Source organism: Patella vulgata, chromosome 8 (assembly GCF_932274485.2).
Source record: "Patella vulgata chromosome 8, xgPatVulg1.2, whole genome shotgun sequence".
NCBI lineage: Eukaryota > Metazoa > Mollusca > Gastropoda > Patellidae > Patella > Patella vulgata.
In genome coordinates this window covers 31868508-31881459 of record NC_065886.2, presented here as the reverse complement: position 1 = coordinate 31881459, position 12952 = coordinate 31868508, and the positions used below count along the sequence as shown (strand labels likewise).

Here is a 12952-nt window from a genome sequence, read left to right as displayed (position 1 = left end):
TAATTAGATACCACATGTGGGGGTGGATCGCGACGACAAAGCATGATGGGTGAACACACATACATACATGTACATACACAACAGAAATCTTTGATTTTATTTATAAAGATTTATATACGAGTTATTGTTTATTTCCATATTGTATTATGATTGGTTTTCCGTATAGGTGATATCCATTCACCAGTTCGAGGGCCTCTTTCGAAATAGTTTTATCTACAAAAATAAATATGTAAAGTTATATAAAGCTATATACTTTTTTTGTCAAAAAAAATATAGGAGCAAAGTTATATAAAACTATGTACGTTTTTATCAAAAAGAATATAGGAGCTTGTCTGGTCTCCCTTATGTAGGCCTACCCACCAGTAGCAAAGTCATCTGTGCTAAATTTTAAATCACTGTCAACAAATTCCACAATAGTAAGTTTTAAAAAATCTATAACAAAGTAAAAAATTGAACAGAAAAAAACTACACAAAATGCATTTGAATTGAAAGGGATCTATTAAAACAAATATTACAGGTTATCAAAACAAACAAAAGATTTCAATGATAGCTTGTCTATATTACATTCACAAGCTTTCAAAGTTAAAATGTGATCCAAAATTTAAATCCACACAACTGGTTTGAAACTTCTGAGGTGATAACTTTATGATTTAGGATCTACCCTATGTCAAATTGAACAATCTCACCAACTTTTACAAAATTCAATGGAGAACTTGTCTCGCATTCACAATTTTAAAATGAACAATCTCACCATCTTTTACAAAATTCAATGGAGAACTTGTCTCGCATTCACAATTTTAAAATGTCAAACAAGGTCCTTCTGTATTCCTTAAAGAGTTTTAAAATACACCAGGTAGTGTGGAAGCCACGGTGGCTCAGTGAGTAACAGATGTTGGCTTGCTAACCTAGAGGTTCCGTGTTCGATCCGTGTGGCTGAAAAAGTTCATCATGATTCTCTGGTTTCCCCTTGTCAGTGGTAAAGGACGGAGGGCCTGGCATGGCAAAATGTATAGTTGTTCTGATTGATTAAAAAACTAAGGTCCTGTGCACATATAAGAATCCATGATAGTTGGAATATGAAATAAAGCGTAGGCTGTAGCACGGTTGTCCAGGCAAAATTTCATTTCATTCACCATATAGCGTGTGCTGACTGGATCCCATGATGTAATAACGTGATTACATGATATGTTACCAATGAAATGTAACAATGAGATTGCATGATATGTTACCAATGAAATGTAATAATGAGATTACATGATATCTTACCAATGAAATGTAATAACGAGATAGCATGATATCTTACCAAGAAAATGTAATAATGAGATTGAATGATATCTTACCAGAAAATGTGATGAAAGCCTGCCCCCTCATTCGCCCTGACATCAATTTATAAACAATACTTGGTTCATCTTTCTGCTCAAACCGTCCAAATAAGGCAATAAGATCTTGCTGTGTCACGTTACTATGGAGATTTTTAAGATATAAAACCTGCAATGAAACAGCATAAATATCACGACAGATAACGGGGATAGGGGCAATGCAAAACTTTGGTCAGCACAAATTCTGAGCTTGTCTAGCAGAATCCCTCGGGTATCTGTCATTTGTTCTGACACAAATTTCTATTTCGTCAGTGTTTTCATTGATGTTAATAATACATAGTTTAAAATATCAGGTACGTCTACTCATCACAACCTAGATCATTTCGGGACTAACAAATAATTAATTTTTAATTCAATAATTCACTTTAGCAGTGGGAGGAAACCAGAGGACCCGGAGAAACAAATGCACAAACATACAAAACAAAACCATGCCATATGACTCAATGACAGACCGTATTACAGCATTCCCTCCCACCCCCCAAAGCCCTATAACACCTATAATATACTCACATTGTTTATTTCACCTGGAGTATAATTCTCAAACTTGGGTATTTGAATAATATTGTCTACACTGAGTCTATTGCTTATAATACACTGTTCGGGTATAGGTTTAACATTGTCGCGAATCTCTTTACGTCCTGTCTGTTCTGGTACTGGTTTTGGAAGGGGACCAATGAAAACATCATCCCCACTTTCAGAGCTAATTTCTTCATCACACAAAATATTTGGACTTTCTTTTTCACTGTTATATTGATGTACACAAATTGAACTTTTCTGGTCTGAATCTAAAGTTTGACTACCATGTGACTTGTCTACTTTTGATTTTTTTCTTAAGAGTTTTTGTTTTTTTCTTTTCTCGCGAATTTGGTCTTTTATTTTAGAGTCTATTTCTGTCATAAGATCAGGCACCATACTTAAAGGGTTACTTTTCTCGTATTCCTTCTGCTTGATGAGAAAGTTACTTATTTTTTGTCCATCTTGATTGGTGGAACTTATTGCCCGTTCCAGGTCTATTTCATGACGAGTAACATGGCGGATGTCTGCGAAATTATCAGACGTTTTAAAAGCAGACGTTTTCTGGTGTATTTTTCTGTTTATTGCGTCCAGTCGCTCCTTCTCTACTTGTGGATTTACACTGAACCTTGATACCATTGTTTCCTGTAATAATAACAAGTAAAATGAAATGTGGTAGGTTATCAATCCAACATCTTACTCACTGAGCCACTGCAGCTCCTGTAACAATAACAAATACATACATTATTCAGTAGCTTCTCCAGGATGTCCAAGGAATAAATTACCCTCGACGCAGGATTTTAAGCGCGGTTGGAGTGGGTGGGGGGGGAGGTGGAAACAAAGTCAAGTTTGGCGTGAGGTCTGGGAGGTTATGAGAGAATTTAATGAAACCAGATGCACTAGCTGAGTCAATATTTCTGTTCATTTATATTTAAACATGTATAGGATTAGAGTGGAGTAAGGCTCAAACTGTGGTAATGCTTTGCACATATTTTTGTCCAGCGTTATTTTGATGAATGTAGGATAATATGCCATGCATGAGCATGGGGAGGGTACACCCGTATGGACATGCATCTGCTGCCAGTCTTCATAATAGTCCCATTGGTAGAGAATAGTATGTGGTTAAACAGAATTGGGATTGGTGGAACAAACAGGCATAGCCTATATTAAACCCCCTCCCTGGAAACCCCATTCAATTCAATTCCCATCATGCAGTAGCATACAGAGGTTTGTTGATGACCTGGACCGACTCCTTGATTGCTCTTTCAACTTGGTTTTCGTGATTTGTATTTCAATTGTCTAGTTTTTAAAATACATTTAAAGATCCATGTCATAATTGGCTGGTATACACTATCATTATTATGGTAACATTGTGTTTAATGTAAATGCATATTGGATTTTAAGATGTGTTAGAGGAATAACTCACTGTATCTTTAACACTTGTATCATATTTCAGCCGAAGTTTCATTTCTTCCTTCGTCAAACCAAAATGTCCAAGTTCTTCTACTCGTGCATCGGTTTCACTTAGTTGTTGATATTCTGATAGATTAACAATTCCTGAAAGTGATTCCACTGATGGTTTGAAGGCACTGGTTCCTGAAAATTCCCGGTGCTGAGAAAACTGTCTGAAAGGAACAGAAACTATATTACAGTGTGATCTTATTAATATCAGATGTCATTTGGTGAGAGAGAGAGAGAATTGAGGTTTAAAGAGGCACTATTTAGTATTTGCAATCCAACAGGCGCATTGAAACAGTGAGAAAAAAGTCCTATTTCGACTTATGCATGACAACCTGTACAATAACAGATTCATCCCCTTGTCAGGCCTTCCGCCCAACAAAGGGAAACCAGACTGCAATACCCTAAGGAACTTTACCAGCGAAACACCAGGATCGAACAGGGAGCTTCTGGTTCACACTGTAGTACTCACCATTCTCCACACAGGCAACTATCTACTGTAGACTACTTCGAGAATAGATTTCTGCCGTGAATGGCCACCATATCCAAAAGTAAATATAATTTTTTTGTAATGCGGTCCTGTTCACATCTGTTATGACGGTACACAAAAAAACTAATTAAACCTCTTCAATTCCATTAAATAGAAGCAGAATAGATACTAGAAATATACTTGTGTTTTCGACTAAAATTGTTGATTTAGGACTTAAAATGTTGGTCAACTAGCTTATTGTCTGTTCTCAACCTGAGCTAATTGTAGACAGACAGCATAAGTGTAGTATGTGTACTCAGCACACCACGGTGGTTCCCTGCTTGAAACCGTAAGAATTTTGAACTCACTGATCTAAAGATATGTTGGTCTTTAGTTGTTTCTTGGCCAAAGTCTGTAAATGTCTTTCTCCTTCTGTTTCTATATCTTCGTCAGGCCCGTCATCTACACGTCTCTTCCTGGAACTGAACACTGGCACCATCTTTGTTATATCACCAGAATCATAGCGACGTGGATTACCACTGTAATAAGAATAATAAAAATATGAAAGTACGGGTGAGCCGCTGTGGCTTAGTGAGTAAGACGTTGGTTCATTAACACAGAGGTATGTGTTCGATTCCAGTCTTGGCCGAGAAAGTTCATTGGCAAGGGACAACTTATATAGTCGTTGGGATGAGACTTAAGATGGAGGTCCTGTGTACACATTGCCGACTTGCCGTGCACTTAAAAGGTCCCTTAGCAGTTGGAATTTGATATAAGAGACTGATGCAGCGCCGCTCTCTAGACAAAATTTTCCTCAAAGCACACTGTACGGCTTTGCCCATCATCATTAGCCCAGTCAGAGCATAACAGTAGGTCGTTCAACCCCATTCCATTTCCAAGAAAGTACAACAGTGTTGCCATGGCAGCCATGCCCTGACATACCATTACCAACAATGAGGCTGCAGTCGTCCTCTGCCTTAAACCACAATATTAAGAGATGACATCAGTTGCACAGTTATCTTTTTATAAAACATCTAGCAATTAAATTGTTTGTCAGTCTGCTTAATCTACGTAAACAATGTTCACCATTTAATTTAATCAAGGTATTGTAATGGGGAGGCTGGGGTACAGTTGGACATTTTGACATATTTGATGTTCTACTCAAATTTATAAGAGAAACCAGGATTTCTTGCAACATGTAAAAGGACTAGTATAGCATGCATAAATATAATTCAGGAAATGTGAAAAGAAAAGTTAAAATTAATTGTGCAAATGAACCCCAGATTTAGACACCAGGTGGGGCACAGTTGGACAAGCTATTATTTTACACAAGAATGCGAAAATCTATATTTTTCCGTTTCTGTTTCTAAAAGTGTAATAATTAAAGATAGGGCTATAAAAATGTTATGGATTTGAAAAGAAATTGATGGTTTAGTGTAGGACAGTACATATACCAGTAGTTGAACTATTGATAAGAAAAATTCACAAAATGCAGTAATCAAAATTTGTACTTTTGACAAACAGCAGTTTTAACACAAAGGTATGTCCATGTCAAAAACAGGGAAGAAAGATATAAGAGTTATCTTCCTTTCATTAATATATTCGTGTTAAAGTAGCCAAGTCTCTAACTCAATATCATCCAAAGTCTTCGACATTAAAAACACGATTTATTTGTCAAATTAAATCAACATTGATGTTGTGATCTTACCGGAATAAGATGGGCTTTTGATATCCAATATTTAAGACAAAATAAACATTTTACCATTAGTACACGAATCGTGTACCATAATGCGCTTCAGCCCCAGTTGTAAAAAGAGACTCGAGGGACGAGGCTAGACACATTGCACCAAATCGAACGGCGTATGTAGACTGGAATAACCAGACGCTAGAAATTTGCACTCGATTGAGACTGCTGGCTTATTTCGCCGAACATAACTGATTTGAAATTGGAGTAAAAACGGAAACCATTGAATGTAAATCAGTTTATATACATTCATATTACAGTATTATATGCGTTGCGACCCACTTTTGTCAATTTCTAGGTCCCAAATGTTAGCAATTTAGCTCCTTTAAGACGCTCATACAAAAAAAAAGTTATAGGCTTTGTCCCACCGTGCCCCATCTCGCCGTTTCTCCCCATCTATCTGCTCTCCCTCAATAAGAGTTATTGCATTCCAAACGTTTGATAGACAGTCGGACAAATTCATTTTAACATTCCCCCTGCTTTGTTCAAAAATCTTAGGACAAAAATAAATGTATTGTCTATAGTCGTTCGGATGGGACAAAAAAAACCCCCAGACATCTTGAGTTCACGGCCTGCTCGTAAAAGAACGCTTGGCTTGACAGATGGAATCGAACCACAGTAGACCATAGCTCTGTAGTGCAGCTGTTCGGGGGAAAATTCCCTACATTGTAGGCCTATGCTGATGGATGTGTAGGAGGATATTGTCAAGGACTTTAAGGGAGCAGTGTAGGTTGCTTTTTTTTTTAGGCCATTTGACATTTCATTTCATTTCTAATTCTCTTTTTTTTTTTTGCTCCGTCACTAGATAAATAACTTATTTTCCATGTAAAATTATTAATCAATTAATTAATATATTTGAAAGTTGGCCTAGTATTTTTTTTTTTCTATCATAAAAATCCGAATAATTTATCGTGTGTGTGAACATTTGTATAGTTAATGGGAGACAACTCCAATTTTCAGATACGAAACTATGACCTTGACGGCTTTGTAAAGAAACAGCTTTCTTTTCAGAACACCATTTACTTTTTCGGCGTGTCGGTAGATCCTCTTTCGGTCAAAAATGTCTACGTTTTGGAGACAAGTAGGAATGAAGTACGTATAATAATTCAAGTTTTGATTCAGTTTGTCTATATCACTTTCTCAATATAATTCGAAGTGTCCGACTCCTCGAGGACTCGCTGTCCTTCACTCGTCCATGTTGAGTTCTTACAATTACAAAACAAGTTCTTGTCTTGTATTTATTTCATTATTTGCATATTGATATTATTCAATAATTCATGTCACATGAATATGAATGAATGAATGGAATGGCTGAGATTATCTGTTAAGATAGTTGATCACGAGAGAGACAGAAGTCAGATTTTACGTTCACTCGACACAAACTAGGTCATTTCGGGTCGTACCGTAGGGCCCCAGCAGAGGTGGAAGAAGGAATCGGATAAAACCTATTTATGAGGTTGGACAGGCGATCTTTGTCACATAATGTAGCCTAATGTAAAGGCAAGGAATCAAAACCATGCCATTTGACTGGCAGACCTATTGATCTAACGTGCATGTGTTAAACCAATGGGCCATCCGTCCGCCCCGGCTGACCACAGACGCCAGAGTTAAAACTGCAGATTGAAGTGTATGATGTCGGTACCGTATGGGGATTGAAAATGAAACAACATTACTCATTACTGTTCATTAATTAGACACCCTAGGCAAATGTAATAGTCACTTCTCATGGCAGATAGAACCAGGGAAGATGTTTTTGCATTTGCAATGTCATTTTTTAACCAGGAACTTTCTATGATGACTGATGTAGTAATTATACTATGCCCTTCAAAAAATGTTCCGCCAATGTGAGTATGATCGATATAAAACTCAGAATGCCTGTTCTTTGAACAATAGCGGGTTGACAGACAGACTTCAAACAAGTTGATGTGATGTCACAGTTCCAAGATGGTTGGTTCTTGGTTTACTCTATGGGCCTACTTGTCAACTTCGGTTTGTACTTTGTAGCACATGACGATTATGACTATGACCATTCGGAATAGTTCACATTTTAGTAAAAGAAACCCACAAGGTTAGACAGGCAACTCTACTCCTTGTCACGTATAAGCGGGGAATCTAAACCACTCCACTGGACTCATTGACAGATCTTATGCGTTAAACCATTCAGCCACCCAATGCCAGTAAATGTATACGATACCTGTTTCTAATTACAACCATTTGTTTCAGTTATATTGAGTATTCAGCAATATGTTCACGTATAGTTAAACAATGTTTAAAACCAGAATTCAGACCTGCCGATGTCCCACTGGTATCCGCCATCAAAGTGACCAAATGGGTTGAAGGAAAACCAGTTGCAGGTGAGGATATTAAATATATGTAGGAAAATCTGCTTCAGAAAGTGGGGAATTCCATTTTAAACATTGTGAAATTTTTTTATTTTTTTTCGTTTCACGAGATGAAACTGTCCATTTTTATTGAGTGAGATAGTTACAGCTTTGTAGCAGTCAACGCCATAATTAATTTGGTGAGTGCTGTAATAGTAATGTGCCACATGCAACTATACTGTGACCACAATTCTATAAATAGCTTATCGATCAGAACAAGGTTAAAAAAAAACGTGTCCGACATTAATAGAACTGGTTAAACATGTTCCAAATAGAATTTTAACACAGAGATGATTGCTACGTAATGCTGGTTTCAACAATCGGAAGTGACGAATGCAAAAGGAAAACACGAGTTATCCCTCTATATCTATATAACTGACTCAAGTGACGAAACTAAAGCAATAAGTGTATTTGTTGCCTGACATTGATGTTATTTTTTCTTTTGATGTGTCCAAATGCTAAATAATAAATGTCTCCACCTCCCCATATCTAGTTCAATGTACGGTAGTTCAGGACAGGGAAGGCCTCGCAAGGAAACGTTGCAGCTTGTTAAAGATTCCCAGACACTTGGAAAAAGAGTTGACTTTGTAAATTTTCCTTCATCGCATTTACATAACACATGACATGGTGTATACTTTATACTTTATCTTCATTAGCCCGATGATGTGGAGAAGACATTACATCTCATTCCTTTCTCATATTTATTTCATTTTGCACTTACAGATGCAGGACAGGCAAGTGCACCGAAATGATGACCGACGACTAGAAGACCAAGTTATATGAACTTTAATGGAGATAATTATCATCTCATGTATATAATAGGAACAATATTTACCATCCAGTGTTATTTAAATACTTTTAGAAGTAAAAAATGTTTGAAATAAAATGAGTGTTAATTTGATTTTTGCCGTTTCATTTGTTATCATCAGAGAATTCTGATACTGAAGATCAAAATCATTAACATTTAGAGAGAGAAATGGGGTTTAATGTCAACTGGACACAAACCAGGTCACTTCAGGACTAAAAATGTGTTAAAATTTCATTTCAATACATGTAATCCGCTTGCATGTAGGGGTCTTTAGCAGTACATAATGTACATGCTTGTGATTGAAATCATGCCACTTGACTTAATGGCAGACCTTATAATCTAAACCAGTGGTGGGCAGACTACAGCTCACGGGCCAAATCCGGTCTGCCAGACCCTTCCAACAAATCGAATTGCTTATTGTTGGCCCAAACTCTAAACAGGCCTTACTCTTTGTGAGAGAGAGATGGGGTTTAAGGTCCATGTGACACAAACTAGGTCATTTTGGGACTAACACATGGTTCAATTTTATTTCAATAATTCGCTTGCGCGTAGGGGTCTATAGCAGTAGGAGGAAACGGGAGGACCCAGAGAAAACCCACAAGGTTGGACAGGCGACCCTACTCCTTGTCACGTACAACCAGGGAATCGAAACCACGCCAGTTGACTCAATGACAGACCTTATGACACAGTGCACACTTGCTAACCATTCGGCCATCCAACTCCCCTGGCTTGCAGCATCACTCAGTGATGTAGTTGCCTAAATGACGCCACTTGACATGTGCCTTCTGAAGCATATTGGATGGACAAAATCCTAAAACCTGATGTGATGGACCTTGCCTAGCCTGTCATGTCAAGGGACTGAAACGTTGTAGAAATCTCTTGCTCACACTCTAGCCTTTAGAAATGGTTCCACTGCTGATGTCTTCCGTCATACCTCCACCCACAGTAGTGGATGGTTCGAAGGATTTCCTTTGAGCAAGTCTTGTAATTGATTACAAAAAGTTACTAGCCTATAACTACCTTAAATATTAAGTGCAGGAGGACCGCACTACACGTAAAACAAAAATCTACAAGAAAAACCTACGAACAAGACAGAAAATAGACATTGCACCAAATAAACAAATATCAAATCAAGTGAATTATATGTAAGATTAAGATTAGATAAAGAGCTGACAGCTCTCGCATATAATAGTTAAAAAATAGATAATGCGAAGGGAAAATTTCATTCAAATTACTTGACTCAGTCGAGATATCGTCGTTAGAAGAACAGTGTAGGCTCGATTGTCATTGTTACGATAATAAACTAAGTCTCGACTTATTCCTATTAACCTAATCCATAAGTCACTAGTGAAAAGCTTAACTTAAAGATACATTATGGGAGATTTGATAAAAAGCTGGTAGTTCTCACTATAATAGTTAAAAACTAGATAATGTAAATGGAATATGCTGAAAATTTCAGTCAAATTGATCCACCCTGAACTGAGTATTTGGCGATTAAATTTTGGGCCAAACCTCGATCATCATTACTAAAGTTGGTACGATAAAAAACATAGCTGCACATGCGACACGCAATAGCGCCATACACGTGGGAGGGGTTCATTGTCAAATTTGACACTTCAATAAAGCGTTGATGAAAACTGCCGTGTGCTGGTTTATATATCCATGTTTGCTTTCCTATAAGATTTACTGTTTAGCGTATCTTTGCTTTAGTGTGTTACGTTTAAATTTGATCGGGAGACGTGTTCGTCAACGTCAACCGACAACACTGCAAGAATTGGCCGTGGCACTGCAAGAGGAGTGGGTCAGATTGCCCCAAATCATGATTGGACGGTTGATTAGGAGTATGCCACGACGAACTGCTGAATGTCTTAGGATGGGTGGAGCAATTACTCATTATTAAGACAAAAATCAAAAACGTCCATTTTCACTTTTGACAGTGTATCTCTTTGCGATTGAAATCGGGCCGTCAGATAAGCCGCCCATATGAACTGTTCGTGTTCATGTGTAGGCAATTGGCCGGGTTACCTCTACTAAAAACAGCAGTGCATTTCCACAGTTTTGTATTGTTTCTGAATATCTCCTACTTTTTTTTTAACAGTATATAACAATTGAAATAAAGATTAAAACAGCTACTTTTTTACAAGATATTTCTTTCCAATCCTACTATGGCCGTCCAAACAGAATGAGCATCAAACTTCCTAAAACTAAAAGCATCAATTTCCATTTATTGAGTCTATGCCCATGGCCATATTTATATGCTAATCGTATGGGATTATACTAGTTAACAAATCCTTATAAGGAAAGCAACGGGCGAGCTAATGTGACGTGAGATCTCACCTAGGTGATATGTCTTGGCATCCAGTAGACCTACATCATTAGAAATGAAATGAAATAGGGTTTAACTTCCTACTGACTGGGAAGATGGACATACACCAGGACCCACACTCATTTTCACACTGATCAGCAGTGAATATTCGCTAGGCTGCTACAATCACTGATAAGGATGACATCGATGGGACTTAATGAGCCCCAAATATTAACTTTTTTCCTATGACAAATTAAATTCTAAAACATTTTTTTTATGTATTAGAAAAATAAATAAAGACGTTTGAAGTATTTGTAGGTAAATTTTTTTCCTATTTAGTGTAAATGGGTAATAAAATGAGTAAAAGGCTTCATTCTGCCCGAACCAGTAACGTATTATATAAACAATTGAGCCAATGATTGATGCTGCATGATGCACGACGTCACCTGTTGAAAGCAGCCATCTTTTCCAGAGATATTAGAAGATTTTGGTAATCCTCTGTGAAACAGATTGAATTATTTTGAATTCCAAATGTCAAGGATTCTTTTACATGCACACCAATGGATGGGTAGCCTACATTTTTTGTCCCATCCAAACGACTTGACAGCGCCTCCCATCATTAAAAACATCGGTAAGAAAATGTAGAACGAATTACGATAAAGAAAAATAGCGACCAACTCATCGGATTGGTGTGAGTAAATTACGAGTTGTGTTTGTGTAGTAAAAACTAAATACTAAAATAGATGGCAAATTTCCGAACATTCCCAACGTAAGGAACAATTAAAGGGAGATTACTCTTTAAACACAATTCAGATTTGTGTTGTAAAATACAGAAAACAAAGGTGCTTCTGTAGAAATATGCTTGTTTGTAATTTTGTGGCCGCATTATTATAACTTACCACGGAATTCCTGTTCTCTGAAACGACCCACTCATAGTTAATTCTTGCAAATATATCAGCTCTAAAAAAATAAAAGCAGCCTTGTTATTAATTTACTTCCCTTGTACAACTCTTGTTTGAAAAAAAGTACGAAGAACCTTCTAGCAAATCATCCCATGCAGAGTAAAATTATTTTCTTGAACAACCCCTTTCCTGGCCCCGAATATAATGCCACCTTTGCTGTTATATCTCGTCAGTTAAAATTATTTTGTATATTATTAATATCGCATTCTTTGTATAGACCCATGTAACATTGTTATACTACAAACAAGATATTAAATTTATCGGTGTTTTGTTACTTGCACAGACTAACATCTGCATGGAGATTTATTTTTGAAACGAAAACAAACTGGGACAAAAAAATTAGATAAAATTTGCAAAATGTCGGGGCCACCCTTCCCTTCGTTGTTGCCAAGAGAAACTGACAGTGCTTGGTTTACGGTAGACAAACCATGTGATGATGAAACGGAACTAGCACAACAAGAACACGAATACAACTCGTGGCTTCAACAAATTCAGCAAAAAGACAACAACATCGTCCCGATTGGCAAAACTTCAGAACATCTTGACGAAGAAGATGACGAAGATGAGGATGATGAGGGTGACGATGATGATGAAAGTGATACAAACGATGACGAGTTAGATACCGATATGATGGACGACAGAGATTCTGCCGATGATGCAAGCACATATTGATCACAACCCGAACAAAGAAAAAGAACCGTTCGCCTATATCAGAACAATTTTTTTAAAGCAATGTGGAGATCCTATTTAACATTTATAACAATTTACTATGGCAATTGCATGAAAATAACTTTTCCATCTTTTCAAATTGTGAATTTGTCTGTAAAGAAATGTTTTTTTTTATAGTCTTCTTGTGAGAATGAAGAAGTGAAGACTAGCAGAGATGAAATGGAGGTTACTTTTTTAACCTATTCGACCTAACCTAAAAACATT

The 12952-nt window shown here is 37.0% G+C and overlaps 1 protein-coding gene and 1 long non-coding RNA gene across 3 annotated transcripts; one reads left to right on the top strand and one right to left on the bottom strand.

Moving 5' to 3' along the window:
• Positions 1-83: 83 nt before the first annotated feature.
• Positions 84-12059, bottom strand: LOC126830339 (RNA-binding protein 41). 2 transcript variants are annotated; one of them, XM_050560709.2, is made up of 6 exons: positions 11957-12059; positions 4188-4358; positions 3319-3517; positions 1890-2537; positions 1341-1488; positions 84-213 (listed from the first exon to the last, which is right to left on the bottom strand). In XM_050560709.2, the coding sequence occupies exons 1-6, from the start codon at positions 11989-11991 to the stop codon at positions 122-124; spliced, it is 1293 nt and encodes a 430-aa protein (XP_050416666.2). In that variant the 5' UTR covers positions 11992-12059; the 3' UTR covers positions 84-121. The 2 variants fall into 2 exon arrangements, with proteins under 2 accessions (XP_050416666.2, XP_055958914.1); XM_056102939.1 differs by lacking the exon at positions 11957-12059 and adding an exon at positions 6229-6270.
• LOC130014065 (uncharacterized) lies at positions 6509-8845 on the top strand. The gene is made up of 3 exons (XR_008789027.1): positions 6509-6655; positions 7787-7917; positions 8668-8845. It is a non-coding gene; the product is annotated as an uncharacterized LOC130014065 (long non-coding RNA).
• Positions 12060-12952: the final 893 nt, after the last annotated feature.

Bases quoted from the DNA above. Each gene is read 5' to 3' on its own strand.
- LOC126830339 (XM_050560709.2), bottom strand. From the start codon at position 11,991: ATGAGTGGGTCGTTTCAGAGAACAGGAATTCCGTG. The intron at 3,518-4,187 runs GTGAGTTCAAAA...TGTTCCTTTCAG, and splicing joins ACCAACATATCTTTAGATCA to ACAGTTTTCTCAGCACCGGG. The intron at 1,489-1,889 runs GTGAGTATATTA...GTTTCATTGCAG, and splicing joins CTCCAGGTGAAATAAACAAT to GTTTTATATCTTAAAAATCT.